This window comes from Lynx rufus, unplaced genomic scaffold, assembly GCF_022079265.1.
Source record: "Lynx rufus isolate CCGP_SWC_20201006 ecotype Redwood Valley unplaced genomic scaffold, mLynRuf1.p SCAF_7, whole genome shotgun sequence".
Taxonomy (NCBI): domain Eukaryota; kingdom Metazoa; phylum Chordata; class Mammalia; order Carnivora; family Felidae; genus Lynx; species Lynx rufus.
The window spans coordinates 132,498,193-132,516,369 of NW_025814889.1; the positions used below are offsets into that span (position 1 = coordinate 132,498,193).

The 18,177-nt window shown below is 46.3% G+C and overlaps 1 protein-coding gene across 3 annotated transcripts; it reads left to right on the forward strand.

Annotated features, from left to right (window-relative positions):
• The first annotated feature begins 748 nt into the window (after nucleotides 1–748).
• Nucleotides 749–5,945, forward strand: LOC124501387 (DNA dC->dU-editing enzyme APOBEC-3H). 3 transcript variants are annotated; one of them, XM_047065516.1, is made up of 5 exons: nucleotides 749–927; nucleotides 3,747–3,903; nucleotides 4,554–4,821; nucleotides 5,021–5,136; nucleotides 5,676–5,945. In XM_047065516.1, exons 2-5 carry the CDS (start codon nucleotides 3,754–3,756, stop codon nucleotides 5,721–5,723), a joined length of 582 nt encoding a protein of 193 aa, XP_046921472.1. In that variant the 5' UTR covers nucleotides 749–927; nucleotides 3,747–3,753; the 3' UTR covers nucleotides 5,724–5,945. The 3 variants fall into 3 exon arrangements, with proteins under 3 accessions (XP_046921472.1, XP_046921474.1, XP_046921473.1); XM_047065518.1 differs by having other exon boundaries at nucleotides 840–927; nucleotides 3,597–3,903; XM_047065517.1 differs by lacking the exon at nucleotides 749–927 and adding an exon at nucleotides 2,748–2,895 and having other exon boundaries at nucleotides 3,597–3,903.
• Nucleotides 5,946–18,177: the final 12,232 nt, after the last annotated feature.

Here is an 18,177-nt window from a genome sequence, read left to right on the forward strand (position 1 = left end):
TAGGAGTCACCTTTCCCGGTTGCTCTTTGTTTCTCCATCTGGGGTCCTGGTGGACACGTGGCGAGGCAAGCACACAGCTCACCGGATGCACGCTTCAAGCCCAGATCCCTGATCCCTGACCTGGGAGGCCTTTAGGGGCAGCAAGGGCCCTCCCCTTGTGCCCCCCACCCACTCCTATCCATGGAATAATGAGGAAGCAGGAGGAGCCAGGCCAGGCCCCCTGGAAGGCATTCCAGCTCGGCCATTGCTTTGCTGAGTGGCTCCAGAGAGTACCTTAGCCTCTCTGTGCTGGGACCTCATCTAAGATGGGAGGGCAGTGATCGGCCCCTCCCAAAGCTCTTGGGGGCTGTGGGAGAGGATGTGCTCAACACACCTGCCTTCTCCTGGAATGGGGATGAAGATCTGCAGGGCTGAGCCCTGGCCCTCCCTTTCCAGACACCCAGCGTCCTGCTGGGGGACTGAATGGCTCCTAAGGGTCACACAGTGGTGGACAGGAGAGGGCTCATGCCACTCAGAGAGCCCGCCCCTCCCCAGCCACCAGCTTCTGTCCTGCTCTCTCCAGCCAGTGTGTGTCCCAACCCCCTCTGGCAAAGTACTTTCTCTTTCCCTTTTCCATAACCTGGGTCCTGCTGCCCAATGGGGCCCATCTCCCTCTGAGGGAGGCTGTGCCCAGGGCGGGGGGCGTAGCCCTGGGGATGGGTGCTCTGAGCCTGAGGAAGTGCAACCTTTTGCGGGCCCTCCCACCCCTGGGGCCAAAGCAGGAAGGAGGTGGGGCTTCTGAGGAGGCAGCCTGGGAGGTCACTGTCACACTGGGGCTCTCCTAAAGCAAAGCCGGTGAGAGGAATGGAGCCCTGGTGCCCCGGATAAAGGCAGGGCTGCGACAAATCAGCTGAGGAGGGACAGCTGCACAGGGCCCGTCAGGGGCAGGTAAGTCAGGAGCAAAGAAGGGGGGTGGGAGCCCAGAGAAGCAACACCAACCTGGGGCCTTCCATCCCTGCTGTGTCAGGCAGGAAGGGGCTGGGTCCACCCTCAGACTAATCTGGGAGGACCCTCACAGATAAGGGGCTTTCCCAAGGCCAAGGGCAGCCTTGTGAGAGAGAACTGGTGCTGGAGAGCACAAAGCCCAAGGCAGGATGGGACAAGCCTGCCCCCGAGTCTGGCACTCGGCTGCAGGAAGCAGGTCCCACTGCTTGCTTTCCTCTCTGCCCTCGTCCTGCCCCAGCCCTCGGTCCTCTCCTTCTCTGACACCTCATCCGCAGGGTCTGCTCCTGCCTCTGGTCTGTGGGCACCGCCAGGGCCGATGTCCCACCACTACCACCCCCCTCCCTGCCTCCAGCGGCCCCTCTGCCTCCCATCCCATGGGGGTGGCCATGGGTCTTTCTAAAGTGCTTTGTTTAGGCTTCGTTACAGACTTTCCATTCAAGGATGATTGAGACAATTGTTGGAGTCAGCTATAAAAGCTTATTCATACATTTTAGTCTAAAGACTTGCACGATTTGGCCAAGAATCCTCTCGTGTCTGTAACCACCCTGAGCAAGAGTTCATCTGCCGGATGCTCAGGAAACCAATGAGACACTGACACTGGGCTTCTGCAGGGAAGAGAGGCTCGCTAAGAGTGTGGCGCCACCCAGGACGACAGGGGGCGCGTGTTCCAGAGTCCTGAACTCCCCTAGGGTCTGCAAGTGCTTACGGGCAACAATTAAGGGTCAGGGGTCCAGGGCCGTGGGTTCTTCTGATTGATCGGGGGTTAGGTAAACGTCAAGACCGATTAGCTTGGCTTTCTGGCACCCACCGGTCTGGTTTCATCCAGATTGCGGTCCAGGTCTGAGGACCATCTCGGCAACGTGCGTCAGCGATGCTGTCTTTGTTGGCAGAAGCAGCCCAACGCCTCCTGACCGTGACGACCTTGCAGGCTATTTCACTGTTGTTCCCTGGGTAGCATTCATCATCTTAAGCAAAGCACAGTCTTAAGTTTCCTCTCGGTGTTTGTCCCGTATCTCTAACCGTGGGCGTCGCGCCTTTCTGCAGACTTCATTCTGTGGACGGTTTCGTTTCTGTTCTGTGGACGTGACACTCATTTGCAAGACAAGAAGATAAACTGTTTCCCATGAACTCGCTACCAGCTGTGAAAAACTAAATTAGTCTTGAAATGTTTCTCACAAGTTGTTTCTATCATCCCTGAATTTTAGCCGTGCAAGGTCAAGCTTCCACATTTGTGCTGTTACCATAGTGCACTTGTCCAAAACTTGAAGTGTTTCTGCCTTGAGCGTCTGGGTTTGCCAGGGACTGGGGGAGTTTCCCAGAACGTGGGAACTTCAGTGCTAAAATCAGGAAGCGGAGCCCCGGGCCAGTCAGCTGTCCTAAGTGTGCTATGAATGGGGGTTTTCAACCCAATCCTCATGGTGAGGGCAGCTGGGGTCTCTACCTGAGAGTACCAAGCTTCCGGTGAGGTCGCTGAGGGGTGATCCAAAGCCACGAGGCAGACATGGCTTCTTCAATGACAGTCATCCAAATCCACCTGAAGCTTTACTGATGCCCATAAGAGACATCAGGGATGGGTTTCCATTGATGAAATTGGTGGCTGTGTTCATCGGCAGATCAGAGGACAGAAATGGCTTGGTTGGTGGAATCGGTTGTCTTTCAACGAGTTGGCCGGAAATCTGGGGAAGGCATTTCTGGCCTTGCAAGGAACACGGAACGGACCCCGTAGTCTGTGCCCTGAGCAAAGACACCCGCGGCTTGATTCCTGTGTCCAGTTCCAAGTGTCTGTGGTCACCTGAGCCAGACTCCGTGGTCACCCAGGTCGCGTTGCCTTTGGCTGGAGTGTCCGGAAGGAAAGCGGCTGGGGCTCCATCAAGCTCCCCCAGTTTCTTCAGACCGTTCGGCGTCTGCTTGGTCAGTAACGTCCACACGCAGTGGGGCTCCGCCAGACGGAGATTCGCGCACCTGTCCCGGGCAGGCAGGCAGGCAGGCTCCCAGGTCTGTCCACCTGCCTCTATCTGTGCAGAGCCAACAGCATTTATCAAAAAGAATCCGTGCACGTCCGCCCACATGAGCCACGTCACTTTGCGATGTAACATTAAATGAAAACACAAAAAGCAAGATACGGGACGGAAACGTCTATAGAGTGTAATCACCGCTGGGGGGGAGGAAAAGCTGTGTGAGTCCTGTGGCCAAAGTCGCCATCACAGCTCTCCCTCGGTGACAGCAGGTTTTCCTGTTCACCAGCCTCTCTGGGCTTTGTACTGACAAAGCTGTGATACCCACGCCTAGGCAAAGAGCATGGAGTTAGAAGTGCCAGTGCACCCCCTCCCGCCCCAGAGAGAAGGGATCTGCACTGGACGTGTCAGGGTTGAGACGCCTGTGGGGCCTGAGCAGAGGGGTCTGGGGCACAGGACAAGATGGGTGAGCCAAAGAAGCACACGTGACGCTGGTTCTCGGGGCGGGGTCCCCCACCCAGCTCAAGGCGTCCTGCCTGCTAAGGCCTCCAGGGTGGTGACGATGGGCGCTCCACCAGACTGGAGGTTGGGCCGTGGCGGGAGGGGGGGAGGAGGGCGGCGGGCACTCACTTCACCCTCTTCCTTTTCTCTCCCCAGTCCCGGCCAACAAAGAAAAAGAGACTGGCCCTTCCCTCCCCGCCCAGGGGCCCAAGTAGACCCTAGGAGTTGGGTTCAGGAGGTGACAGAGCCTGGGATAAACACCAGAAGACACTCTCTGCACCTTTTGGTTTCCTTCCTCTTGCCCAGACCCACAATGAATCCACTACAGGAAGACATATTCTACCGTCAGTTTGGCAACCGGCACCGGGTCCCAAAGCCCTACTACCGGAGGAAAACCTACTTGTGCTACCAGCTGAAGCTGCCCGAAGGCACCCTAATTGACAAAGACTGCCTTCGAAACAAGGTGCCGAGCGGGCTGTCTGGACACAGGGCAGGCTTAGCCGGGTCTCCGTTAGCCCCGCTCCCCAGGAACTCTCCACAGTTTTCCTGTCCCCGGGCCTCCGCAGAAGCTGTTCCCTCCAGCAGAATGCTCTCCCTGCCCCTCTTTGAGAATTTAATATTTACTTGTCTTCTGGATCTCAGCTCAGTCGCCGTTTCTGAGAAGCCAAGAGGTCCTCCAAGGACGGAGCGCTCGACCCCCCCTGCGAGAACCCCCTCCTATCCCTGCCCTCTGCTTTGCTGCCCGCCTTCCCGCCTGCCCTGTCCCGCCTCCCTCCCATTCTGACCCGCTCCTCGCTCCTCGGGACCCCCCCCCCCCAGCATTCAAACATCTCCAGATGTCCAAAAGGCGAGGTCTGCAGAGCATTTGAGACCGTGTTGTAGGGGTGTCTGTGGCCGAGGGGGGGTGCTGCTGGGTCTGATTCAGATCAAGCCGCGGGTGCTTTGGGGGTACTCAATTAATGGGTAAGAGAAGGAAGGAGGGAAGGAAGGTTCTTTCCCTGTCCCAGGTGAGTTCACAGAGCAGAGCCTGTCATCCCCAATGGCACCCACAGCGCGTGACCTCTGGCCTCTGCCTTGTAACCAACCCTTCTCTCTGTCTGGGACACTCCCTAGAAAAAGCGCCATGCAGAAATGTGCTTTATTGACAAGATCAAGTCACTGACGCGGGACACATCCCAGAGATTCGAAATCATCTGCTATATCACATGGAGCCCCTGCCCCTTCTGTGCCGAGGAACTGGTTGCGTTTGTCAAAGACAACCCCCACCTCAGCCTGCAGATCTTTGCCTCCCGCCTGTACGTCCACTGGCACTGGAAGTATCAGCAGGGGCTGAGACACCTGCACGCATCCGGGATCCCAGTGGCTGTCATGAGCCTCCCAGGTGGGGAGAGGGCACAGCTGTCAGGGGATGGGAGGGTGTGCGGTTCCAAGAGGGAAAAGCCACTGCGGGGGGTGGGTGGGGAGGCTGGACCGAAGCGGGGTGCCCCAGCTGAGGCCCAAGATGTGATGCCGCCCGGAAGGGAAAAGGAAGGCTGCTCCCCTGTCCTGGGACCTCACTGCCTTCTCCTCCTCCGTCTCAGAGTTTGAGGACTGCTGGAGGAATTTTGTGGACCACCAGGACAGGCCGTTCCAGCCCTGGCACAACCTGGACCAATACAGTCAAAGCATAAAACGTAGGCTCGGGAAGATCCTGACGGTGAGAAGCTGTCCCTGCTGCAGGCGCCTGGCCTCCCTCCCCCGGGACTCCCCTTCCCAGCTCACCGCCCCCTTCTCTGTCCTTGCTCTCTGTCCTCAGTGCCCCTCCATACCTTTCTCTTTTCTTGAGACACCCGTCCCCCCAGTAGGGGCTCCCAGGCTCCCACTTCCTTCCTTAGCTCCCTTTTCTTAGGATCTTGGGGCACCTGGGTGGCTCAGTCGGTTAAACGTCCGACTTTTGATTGGGGCTCAGGTCACGATCTCACTGTTTGTGAGTTCCAGTCCCGCGTCCGGCTCTGCACTGGCAGCAAGGATCCTGCTTGAGATTCTCTCTCTCTGCCCCTTCCCCCCCCCCCCGCCCCCAATATAAAGAAACATTAAAAATTAAAAAAAAAAAAAAAAGGATCTCATCAGCTTTCCGTTTCCCTCAAGGCCTCCCTGGCCTCTTTGACCAGGCTCCTCTGGTCCCCCTCCCTCTCTTGCCCCCTGCACTGCTTGTTGCCAGTGACGCTTTAAACTGTTCTCTTTCTCTCTCAACAGCCCCTGAATGATTTAAGGAATGACTTCAGGAATTTGAAACTTGAATGACCATCAACCCTCCCCCCCGCCGCCCACCCTGTTCCTGCAGCATCTCAATGCTTCATAAACTGCTGACTCTTAGGAGCAAGTTGTGAGCTCCACGTGCACACCGGACCCTCCTCCCCGAGTCCAGGAAACCTTTCTTTTCCCCTTCATTCTTCTGTTTTCTTTTATAAGTGGGTATATATTTTTGTAATTGAAAAAATAAAGATGATTTTCAAGTCTGTAAAACTTGGGTTACTTTCTGAAAGGGAAATCAGGGCTTTCCTTCGTAAAAAATGAGCTTAAAGGATTTTCATTTTACGGCACCAAGAAAAAAAAAATGTGTTTGGGAATTTGCTCCTGTAGTCTAGAATGGCTGGATCATTTCGTCGCCCGAATATGCTCTTTTCTTTCTCAGTATCTACTGCGTATCTAAACAAATAGGGTAAAACTGTTGAACGCACACAGTTGCTCATAGACTTGATTGGGGAGGGGGGAAGAAAACCACTTGGAACAGTGTTATTTGGTGTTCTTAGCTGAAGAAATAGGCACCGACTCTGGCTGATTAAAGCAGAAAAGAAAGATTTGTTAAAAAGATGTTGGGTGATTCCTTGAAACTCTAGGAAAGAGGGAGAGCTAGATTTGGAGGCTCCCAAGCCAGGAAGGAGCCCCCACACTGCTGCAGAGCTGGTCTAATGAAGGTGGCGTTGCCAATGGCTGCGTGCTCCGCTCACCCCAGCCGTGCCTGGAAGCCGGATGCTGACACAGAACGGCCTGCCTTAGCTGCCTCCACTAGGGACAGCCCCGCCCAGGATGGAGAGAAGGAAAGAAGAAACAAGTGACAATAAATAATGAACACAGCAGAAGATGAAAAAAGTAAAATCGAGTGTGTAACACTAAATACGAACAGAATAAATTCTTCCATGCTGCTCCCAAGAGGCACTCTTTAAAAAAAAAAAAGAAAGAAAAAGGAAACAGAGATTGAAAATAAAAGGAATGAACAAAGAGAGCAGGCAAATAAAAAAAAAGCAATATTGGCAATATCACACAAGGTATACATTAATGGATCGAACAGGTTAAAGGACTTAATTAACATAATGATATAAAGGAACAATGAAAGAATAAAATAATAGTCAAGAGGCGGAGTTAAGATGGCAGAGAAGTAGGGGGACCAGGATTTCCCTCCTCCTTCAAACAGAGCTGTATTGAGGTCAGATCACTTGGAACACCCAGGAAATCAATCTGCAGTGGCAGAAGCATCTCCACGGTTGGAAGGAGACAGCTTGGCGGGATCAAGGTGCGGTGCATGTATGTGAATTGGGGGAGATAAAACGGAGTAGGCACAGAGGGGAGGGAACCCGTTCCGTGGACGACAAAAGGAAGAGAAAGGCAGAGAGGAACTGTGAAATTGAGGTACTGAGTTAGCAGAAGAGGAAAACCTCTCCAGACCATGGACAGGGAAAGAGAAATACAGAGAGAACTGGTTTCTATTTTGCAAACAGCCTTAGGAGCTGAAACTTGGAGGTTCCAAAGTGTGGGACTTTCTTCAAAGTGATGCCGCCGCCGTGTGCACCCACTGTGGGGGAGCCGACCTCCAGCCGGTAGCAATATGGGGGAGCACTGGGAGATAACAGTCCCCTCCCTCGAGCACTGTGGGAAGAGGGTCTATTGTCCCCCCCCCCCCCGCCCCACAAGAGCAAAAGACTCTGCAGACACCAGCCAAAGGCCTTTGTCGGCTGGGCAGAGTGGCACTACCCCAGAACTGGGTCCACACAGTGCAGGATCCTTTAAGACAGCGGGTTTTAGATCCCAGCTGAGCACCTAGGAGGCACGGGACACCTTACAGCAGGACAAATGGCCCCACCCGCTACTCTCTGAGGGCCGCTGGAACAGCATGGTTGGAGACACCCATCCTGGGGAGGGGAGATTGGGGTGTTTCCATTTTTCTCCTCATCACCAACACGATGCGTCTTCCAGGAATAAATCAGCAGCCCCCAGTGGAGGCAGGACCCGTCTATACCAGACCCCGCCCCTCTGTGCCTGGTAACTGCTTATCTACACTGACCACACTCCAGACCAGCACAGCTACTGGTCCCCAGGCACCACCAGACAACTGTTTTTGCTTGTTTCTTTTCTGTTCTGTTCTTTTCTTTTTCTTTCTACCCTCTTCTTTTCTCCTTTTGCAATCAAGCTATAGTTTCTGATTTGTTTTTAGTCAATTCTTATTATATATATATGACACACACATACACACACGTAATTGTTTACTTGTTTGATCAGGCATTTTTATTCTATTCTTTTTACACCTTTTCTATTTCTTCTTCTTCTTTATTTTCCTTTCTCTTTCTCTGGATTTAGTCTTATAGTTTTTTGATTCTCTGTTTGGTCTTCAGGGGGAAAGCTCTCCGTTTTTCCCCATTGAGGATGATATCATCTGTGGGCCTTTCATATATGGCTTTTATGATGTTAAGGTATGTTCTTTCTATCCCATCTTTCTTGAGGGTTTTTAACAAGAAAGGATGCTGTATTTTGTCCAATGCTGTTTCTACACCTATTGACAGGATCATATGGTTCGTATCTTTTCTTCTATTAATGTGGTGTATCACATTGATTGATTTGTGAATAGTGAACCAGCCTTGCATTCCAGGAACGAATCCCACTTGATTATTGTGAATAATTCTTTTAATGTACTGTTGAATTCGATATGCTCGTATCTTTTTGAGAATTTTTGCATCCATGTTCATCAGGAATATTGGCCTGTAATTCTTTTAGTGGGGTCTTTGTCTGGTTTTGGAATCAAGGTAATGCTGGCTTCACTGAATGAGTTTGGAAGCTTTCCTTCCGTTTCTACTTTTTGTAACAGTTTGAGAAGAATAGGTATTAACTCTGCTTTAAATGTCTGATAGAATTCCTGCTAGGAAGCCATCTGGCCCAGAACTCATTTTTGGGGAGATTTTTGATAACCGATTCAACTTCTTTGCTGGTTATGAATCTGCTTAAATTTTCTATTTCTTCCCATTTGAGTTTTGGGAGTGTGTGAGTGTCCAGGAATTTGTCCATCTCTTCCAGATTGTCCAGTTTGTTGGTATATAGTTTTTCTTAATATTGTCTTACAATTGTTTGTATTTCTGTGATGTTGGTTGTGGTCTCTCTTCTTTCATTCATGATTTTATCTATTTGGGCCCTCTCTCTTTTCTTTTTGAGAAGTCTGGTTAGGGGTTGTCAATTTTGTTTATTCTTTCAAAAAAACACAGTACTTTCATTGATTTGTTCTACTGGGCTTTTTTGATTCTATATCATGTATTTCTGCTCTAATCTTTATTATTTCCCTTCTTCTACTGGCGTTGGGCTTTATTTGCTGCCCAAACCTAGCTCCTTTAAGAGTAAGGTTCAGTTGTGTACTTGGGACTTTTCTTGCTTCTTGAGATAGGCCTGAATTAAAATGTATTTTCCCCTTGGGACTGCCTTTGCTGCATCCCAAAGGGTTCGGACTGTCGTGTTTTCATTTTCATTTGCTTTCATGTATTTGCTAATTTCTTATTTAATTTTCTGGTCGACCCATTCATTCTTTAGTAGGATGTTCTTTAACCTCCATGTATTTGGGGGCTTTCCAAATTTTTTCTTGTGGTTGATTTCAAGTTTCATAGCGTTGTGATCTGAAAATATGCACGGTATGATCTCAATCCCTTTATATTTGTTGAGGGCTGTTTTGTGACCCAGTATGTGATCTATTTTGGAGAATGTCCCATGTGCACTCAAGAAGAATGTGTATTCTGCTGCTTTAGGATGGAATGTTTTAAATATATCTGGTAAGTCCACCTCATCCAATGTGTCATTCAGAGGCATTGTTTCCTTATTGGTTTTCTGCCTAGATGATCTGTCCCCTACAATTATGGCATTATTATCCAAAAGTATTAATTGATTTATATATTTGGGTTCTTTCATGTTGGGGGCATAAATATTTACAATTGTTAGCTCTTCTTGGTGGATAGACCCCTTAATTATGATATAATGCCCTTGTTCATCTCTTGTTACAGTCTTTGTTTTAAAGTCTAGTTTGTCTGATATAAGTATGGCTACTCCGGCTTTCTTTTGATGTCTATTAGCATAATAGATGGTTCTCCAACCCCTCACTTTCCATCTGCAGGAATCCTGTGGTCTATTTTTTTTTAATTTTTTAATTTTTATTTACTTACTTTTATTATTAACTTGTTTTATTTTTATATATTTTTTTTTAATTTTTTTTTCAACGTTTATTTATTTTTTGGGACAGAGAGAGACAGAGCATGAACGGGGGAGGGGCAGAGAGAGAGGGAGACACAGAATTGGAAACAGGCTCCAGGCTCTGAGCCATCAGCCCAGAGCCCGACGCGGGGCTCGAACTCCCGGACCGCGAGATCGTGACCTGGCTGAAGTCGGACGCTTAACCGACTGCGCCACCCAGGCGCCCCTATTTTTATATTTTTAAATTTGCATCCAAATTAGTTAGCATCTAGTGCAACAATGATTTCAGGAGTAGATTCCTTAGTGCCCCTTACCCATTTAGCCCATCCCCCCTCCCACAACCCCTCCAGTAACCCTGAGTTTGTTCTCCATATTTATGAATCTCTTCTGTTTTGTCCCCCTCCCTGTTTTTGTATTATTTTTGCTTCCCTTCCCTTATGTGCATCTGTTTTGTCTCTTAAAGTCCTCATAGGAGTGAAGTCATATGATTTTTGTCTTTCTCTGACTAATTTCACTTAGCATAATACCCTCCAGTTCCATCCATGTAGTTGCAAATGGCAAGATTTCATTTTGATTGCCAAGTAATACTCCATTGTATATATACATACACCACATTGTCTTTATCCATTCAACCATCGATGGACATTTGGGCTCTTTCCATACTTTGGCTATTGTTGATAGTGCTGCTATAAACATGGGGGTGCATGTGTCCCTTCGAAACAGCACACCTATATCCCTTGGATAAATGCCTAGTAGTGAAATTTCTGGGCCGTAAGGTAGTTCTATTTTTAGTTTTTTGAGGAACCTCCATACTGTTTCCCAGAGGGGCTGCACCAGTTTGCATTCCCACCAACAATGCAAAAGAGATCCTCTTTCTCCACATCCTCACCAACATCTTTTGTTGCCTGAGTTGTTAATGTTAGCCATTCTGAGAGGTGTAAGGTGATATCATTGTGGTTTTGATTTGTATTTCCCCGATGATGGGTGATGTGGAGCATTTTTTCATGTGTCGGTTGGCCATCTGGATGTCTTCTTTGGAGAAGTGTCTATTCATGTGTTTTGCCCATTTCTTCAATGGATTATTTGTTTTTTGGGTGTTGGGTTTGATAAGTTCTTTATAGATTTTGGATACTAATCCTTTATCTGATATGTCATTTGCAAATATTTTCTCCCATTCCGTCGGTTGCCTTTTAGTTTTGCTGATTGTTTCCTTCACTGTGCAGAAGCTTTTTATTTCGATGAGGTACCAGTAGTTCATTTTTTATTTTGTTTCCGTTGCCTCCGGAGATGTGTTGAGTAAGAAGTGGCTGCGGCTAAGATCAAAGAGGTTTTTTCCTGTGCAAGTATCCTGTGGTTTTAAAATGAGTCTCTTACAGGCAGCATATAGATGAATCTTGTTTTTTTTTTTTTTTAATCCATTCTGATGCCCTATGTCTTTTGACTGGGGCTTTTAGTCCATTTACATTCAGAGTGATTACTGAAAGATATGAATTTAGCGCCATTGTGTTATCTGTAGACTTCGTGTTTGTTGTGATGTCTCTGATCCTTTGTAGTCTTTGCTGCCTTCCACTTACAGAGTCCCCCTTAGGATCTCCTGCAGGTTTGGTTTTGTGGTCATAAATTCCTTTAGTTTCTGTCCTGTGCCTCCTAAGTGTTTGCATCATGACTGGCCTGTATCTGTCATGTAACCCTATTGCCCTTTGCCACATGTTAGCCTCTCTTGAAGCTAGGAGTGCCTTGTGTCCCACTTATGACCAATCAAACATAAGAAAATGTCTACTAGGAGAGCTTTTTGGTTTTGTTTTTGCTTTGGAAAGACATTTCAGGCAAGTAGGGTTTCACTGCACTGTCCCTCCCTTGTTTTTCCTGCCTATGAGTGGGAGAGAACACGTGATGACTGGAACTGTGGCGATTATTTCGCAACCATAAGATGATGATGCCCATGAGGAAACAGAGCCAACATATTGAGGATGGTGAAGCAAAAAGCTAGAAAAAATATGAGTTTTTTTATAACATTGTTAAGCCACTGGAGGTAGAAACATCTACCTCCAATCTCCCTTTAAGTAAGATAATAAATGTCTGCATTATTCAAGTGATTGTGAGTCAGATATTTTGTTACTTGTAGCTGAATGTGCCCTAACTGATGTAACTTCAAACCCAAATCTAGAGAACACAGCAAAAGTTATACTCAGAGGGGCACCTGGCTGGCTCAGTCCGTAGGTAGAGCATGAGTTTTGATCTTAGGGTCATGAGTTTGAGACCCACATTGGGGGATAGAGTTTACCTAAAAAAAAAAAAATGATTTAGGGGCTTGGCTTAGGGGCTGTTTATAAAACATGGCTTAAAAAAAAGTTAGGGGCACCTGTAGGCTCAGTTGGTTGAGCATCCGACTTTGGCTCAGGTCATGATCTTGCAGCTTGTGGGTTCAAGCCCTGCATTGGGCTCTGTGCTGGCAGCTCAGAGCCTGGAGCCTCCTTCAGATTCTGCGCTCTCTCTCTGCCCCTTCTTTGCTCATGCTCTGTCTCTCTCGCCCTCTCAAAAATAAACATTAAAAAAATTTTTTTAATTAAGAAAAAATTTTCAAAAAGAAATTAGAAAAATGAAAGGAACCAAAAATTGGAAATTAATAAAGATCAAAGTTGAAATTAATTAGAAAATTTTAGATGGTAAGAAAAACAAATAAATTAAAAAATCTATTCCTTGAAAAGATTAGTGAAGTAAATAAATCCAGCAAGAACCTGATGGAAGAAAAAAGACAGCAAAATATACAAAAATAAAGTATGAGAAAGAAAATATAACCTTGATACCAAAAAGACTAGAAGAATTACAAAAGAATATTTCATGTGAATTGATAGAAATGAATTTGAAAACCTTGAGGAAATGAATAATTTCCTGGCAAAACATAAATTAACAAAACTGACCCAAGAAGAAATCGAAGACTTGGATAAACCTATTCTCATGGAGGAAATTGGAAACATAATTAAAGGTCTACCACAAAGAAAGAAAGAAAGAAAGAAAGAAAGAAAGAAAGAAAGAAGAAAGAAGAAAGAAAAAGAAAGAACAAAAAAAACCCACCAGGACCTATTGTATTCACAAATCTTTTTTTAATTTTTTTAATGTTGTTATTTATTTTTGAGACAGAGAGAGACAGAGCATGAGCAGGGGAGGGGTAGAGAGAGAGGGAGACACAGAATCAGAAGCAAGCTCCAGGCTCTGAGCTGTCAGCACAGACCCTGACGCGGGGCTTGAACTCATGGAGTGTGAGATCATGACCTGAGCTGAAGTCAGACGCTCAACTGACTGAGCCACCCAGGCGCCCCAGAAATCTTTGTATCATACATCTAAAGAATATATAATTTCAGTGTTACTAAGAGATTAAAAGTTATAGAAAAATATGGAAAATTTCTCCCAACTCCTGTTGTAAAGAGATAGCCTTAATACATAAACTGATAAAGATAGCACCCAAAACAGAGAACATTAAGTTCTATAAGTCAATATCACTTATGAATATAGATGCAAAAATTATAAATAAAATATTTACAAATAGAATCAACAACGTATGAGGAGAACAATATATTATGACCAAGTAAGATTTACTCCAAAAATGCAAGTATAGTTACACACAGGAAATAGATCAACGTGATCCATTATATGACTGATTAAAGAAGAAAAACCATGTGGTGTCACGTCAATACATGCTGAACAGAATTTCATAAGACGTGGCCAGCGTTAAAAGATTAAGCAAAAAGAAAAATAAAAAATGCTGAAGTGTAGGAAAAGATTTTCATGGAAAATGCAGCAATGAATATTATAAAAGGTAAAACATTAAAATCATTTCAATTAAATCGGGAATATGACAGGGAGGGCACCTATCACCATTTATTCCACGTTTTCTTGGAGTTCTAATGCATGAAATACAACAAAGAAACTCCATAATTAGTGTAAACACTGGAAAAAAGATATTAACTGTCTTCTGTTGTTGACAATTTGACACCCTCCAAACCCAAGAGACTCCAGTTCGTGGGGAAAAAGAAAGAGTAAATAAGACAGCTGAACACAACATAAATATATAAAACCTTTTCTCTATATCAACAACAATCATCTAAAAATGGAAAAGGGGAAAGTATTATACTTAGAATAGCAATAAAAAGTATTAAATCCAATTCATACAAAAATCGATTGTACATCTATCCACTAACGAACAATCTGAGAAGGAAATTAAGAAAACAATCCCGTTTAAGGAAAAAGACTAAAATACTTAAGAGTACGTTTCATCTTTTTATCATACATCTAAAGAATATATAATTTCAGTGTTACTAAGAGATTATAAGCAGGCATAAGGCCTGGACATGGCCAGTTTTAAAACACTGCTGAAAGACATTTTAAAAGACACAAATACATTCAAAGATGCCTCATGTTCATGGATTAGAAAACTTAATATGTTAAAATGTCGAAACTACCCAAGGCGACTGACAAATTCAGTGCAGTAACTATCAAAATCTTAAGCTCATTTTTTGCTGGAACAGGAAAAAGTATCCTAAAATTCCAGTGAAATCTTAAGAGACCCCAAATTGCCATGCAAACTTAGAAAATGCAGAAATTCTAAGAAAGACGCCAAGTTTCAAAAATAAAGTCTCAATGACAAAGGGAAACGTAACAGTCCCTGATGATGCCACAAATAAATATCACAAATTCATTGTTAAAAAGACCAAGCCTAACAATCGAAGATTTCAGTCTAAATTTCCTTCGTGTGTGCATCTCAGTAAAGAATCAGTCTAGATTCCTCAGTCCTGAAATCTCAATCAGCCTGAAATAATGTTTGACCTGTTATTTAAGACACCAAAGGGTTGGGCGTGTGGGTGGCTCGGTTGGCTAAGTGTCTGACTTTGGCTCAGGTCATGATCTCACGGTTCATGAGTTTGAGCCCCGTGTCGGGCTGTGTGGTGACAGCTCCGAGCCCGCAGCCAGCTTCCAGTTCTGTGTCTCTGCCTCTCTCTGCCCCTCCCCTGCTTGTGCTGTGTCTCTCAAAAATAAATAAACATCAAAATCTTTTTCAAATGTCTAAAGGGTCTAAAAAAATCAATCACACTAGATTTATAATTGCCATTTAAGTTTTAAGGACGTGTAATTAATCACATTAATAATAATGTTTAAATGTTCAAGGAAAATTGATTTCCAGAGTTCTATTACTTTCATAAACTGTCCAATACACTAAGTATCAATACAATTGAGTGCTCCCCTCCGGGCACAAAAACCTACTGGATATTAAAGAACTGTCAAAAATGTACTCGTGAAATCAAGACTGCCTGAAAGTAACTGAAAGCCCCCAACTAGAGGCTGAAACCAGCTGGGAGCAGGGGCCTCTGAGGATGGTCTGTTCACCTCAAAGCTCCAAGGTCTCCTTTCTGTCTTCTACCGTGTGAACGCACCCCCTAGGTTTGTGCAGTATGGGACAGTATATGCAGTATGGGACTCCCTGGGCGGAGGTTTATCTCAAACAGAAAAGTCCAGATATAAGCTGCAGAGGTAGGACGATCTGTCAGCCCGGCTGGGGAAGCGGAGGAGAAAGGGGCAAAGGACCAAGCTGGCTGTCTCTTAGGAAGGGTCCCAGAAGCTGCCATTTGGCCTTTATTGTCACATCCCATTGACCAAGACTTAGTCATTCGGCTACATCCGGCAGCAAGGGAGTCTGGGAAATGTAGCCTTTATTATGTATGGAGGGCCATGTAACTTGCAAAAACTCAGGGGTTATACAGTGACAAAAAAGGAGAATAAATAGAGTGGAACAATTAGTAGTCTGTGCCACATACATGAGAAAGTATCTAATAAATGTGAAATGTGTATGTGTTGAGTTGGATCGTATTCCCTCCAAAATGCATATCCTTTCCAGAACCTCCGAATGGGACCTTATTTGGAAACGGGGTCTTTGCAGACGGAAGCATTTAAGATAAGGTCACACTGAAGCAGCATGGGCCTTTAATACGACCGGTGTCCTTATAAGAATTGGAGAGGGGCCTCCTGGGTGGCTCTCTTGGTTAAGCGCCCAACTTCAGCTCAGGTCATGATCTCATGGTTCAGTTCATGAGTTCAAGCTCCCCCATGAGTTCAAGCTCCCCATGAGTTCAAGCTCCTCGCTGAGAGCAGAGAGCTCATTTTGGATCCTCTGTCCCCCCCTCTCTCTGTCCCTCCCCCACTCGTGCTTTTTCTCTCTCTCTCTCTCAAAAGTAAATAAACATAAAAAAGAAGAAGAAGAAGAAGGAGGAGGAGAAGAATTGGAGAGACTCAGGGGCACCTGGGTGACTCAGTCCTTAAGTTTCTGACTTCGGTTCAGGTCATGATCTCACCACTTGTGAGTTCAAGTCCCATGTCAGGTAAGCTCGAGCTCCACTTCCGGGTGAGCCCCGGTTCTCTCTCTCTCTCTCCCTCCCTCTTTCTCTCTCTCTCCCCTCCCCCCTCTGCCCCTCACTCACTTGCACCCTCTATCTCTAAAAAACAAAACAAAAACAAGAGAAGAGACGCAGACAGACTTTCAGGGAGAAGGCCATCAGAAGGGCAAAGGCCCCATGTATAGAAGATGCGAGAAAGATCCTCCCCTAGAGCCTTCAGAGAAAGCACAGCCTGCCTTGATGACAGAATTCCAGCCTCCAGACGGTGAGAGAATTGATTTCCATTGCTTAAAGCCGCCCAGTTTGTGATCATTTGTCACGGCGCCCTGGAAATGAGTGCAATGTATACATGAATAGGGGTCCTATGAACTAACAATCTCCAGCTTAAAAATATTCATGTGTGGTTAGTGGGGGGATACTATTCACAACTGTCACAAAAATTGTGACATGCAGAGGAAAAGCCCTAAGAAGAAATAGGTACGCTTTATGAACATAATTTAAAAACTTGAATAAAGGGCATAAAAATAGAAGCTACGCGAAGGGAGGAAAAATGCAATGTCCTTACAGAAAATATTTTACTTTTTTTTTCTTTTTCTTCTCTAAAGTCACAGGAATCTTAACCAAAGTTTCCCTTTGAATTTTTTTCCCCCATAATTGGCCATATCAGTTTTCATCTCAGTATGAGAAGAGAAAATCTTCAAGAATAGCCAAGAGAATTCTGGAAAAGAATAACAATGTGGGGGGGGGGCGGGGGAAGGAGAGGAATTGCCCTGCAAAGTATTTTTAAAACCTTAAAAATATTGAAGATTAAACATACCCTAAAGCTAGAGTAGCTAAACGAGTTACAAGGGCTCCCACCAGCCAAATCTGAGAAATTTTGAGCATTCAGGTAAATAACGGTACAGCGAACGATAGCCCGTTGAATGAAATAGGAAGCCATGAATCCATACTCATAAATACATAACTACTTTGCAAATGTGGGGAGGGATCTTAACCGAATGATCCAAGCGGATGCCGGGAGCGGTGGGACAAACGGACACCAGGTGCTCTGTGCCAGGGTACCCTGAGAAGAACACAGCATCACTTTGGTCATGTCCCTGTGGAAGATGCATGAGGACCGGAACCTAATCATGAGGACGCATCCGATGAGCCCCAGTTCGGGCTGCAGACTCTACAGAGCGCTCACCTGTTATCGGTGGGTCGTATAGCACCCCTAGCGGTGGGGAGCTGGGGAGGGAGGTTGGGTAAGTCGTGGCTTCCACTCCTCCCAATTGAATGAAGCTTCTGTCAGCAGCAAGATGAGTAGGGTGTTGGTGGGCAGGTGCGATGGGCTGGAATGTGTCCCCTGCAAAATTCCTGTGCTCAAGTCTGAACCGCCCGGACCTCAGGACGTGACTGCATTTGGAGACAGAGCCTTTAAAGAGATTAGGTTAGGGGCACCTGGGTGGTAACCAGTCGGTTACACTTCTGCCTCTTGATTTGGGCTCAGGTCGTGATCTCACGGTTCGTGCGATCGAACCCACGTCAGGCTCCACGTTGACAGCGAGGCGTCTGTTTGGAACTCTCTCTCTCTCTCTCTCTCTCTCTCTCTCTCCCTCTTTCCCTGCCCCTCCCCCGCCCGCACCCTCTTCCTCTCTCTCTCTCTCTCAAAATAAATAAATAAACTTTAAAAAAATAAAATAAAGAGATTCAGTGATGTCATATGGGTGAACCCTAATCCAGTATGACTGGTGTCCTTATAAGAGGAGGAGATTAGGGCACAGACACGCACAGAAGGAAGGAGAGGGCAGGAGAGATCAGACTTCCAGGAAAGCGCTTCAGAGCTCAGGGCTGTTAGGATCACACCAGGCTCAGACACCCTCCGATGCCAC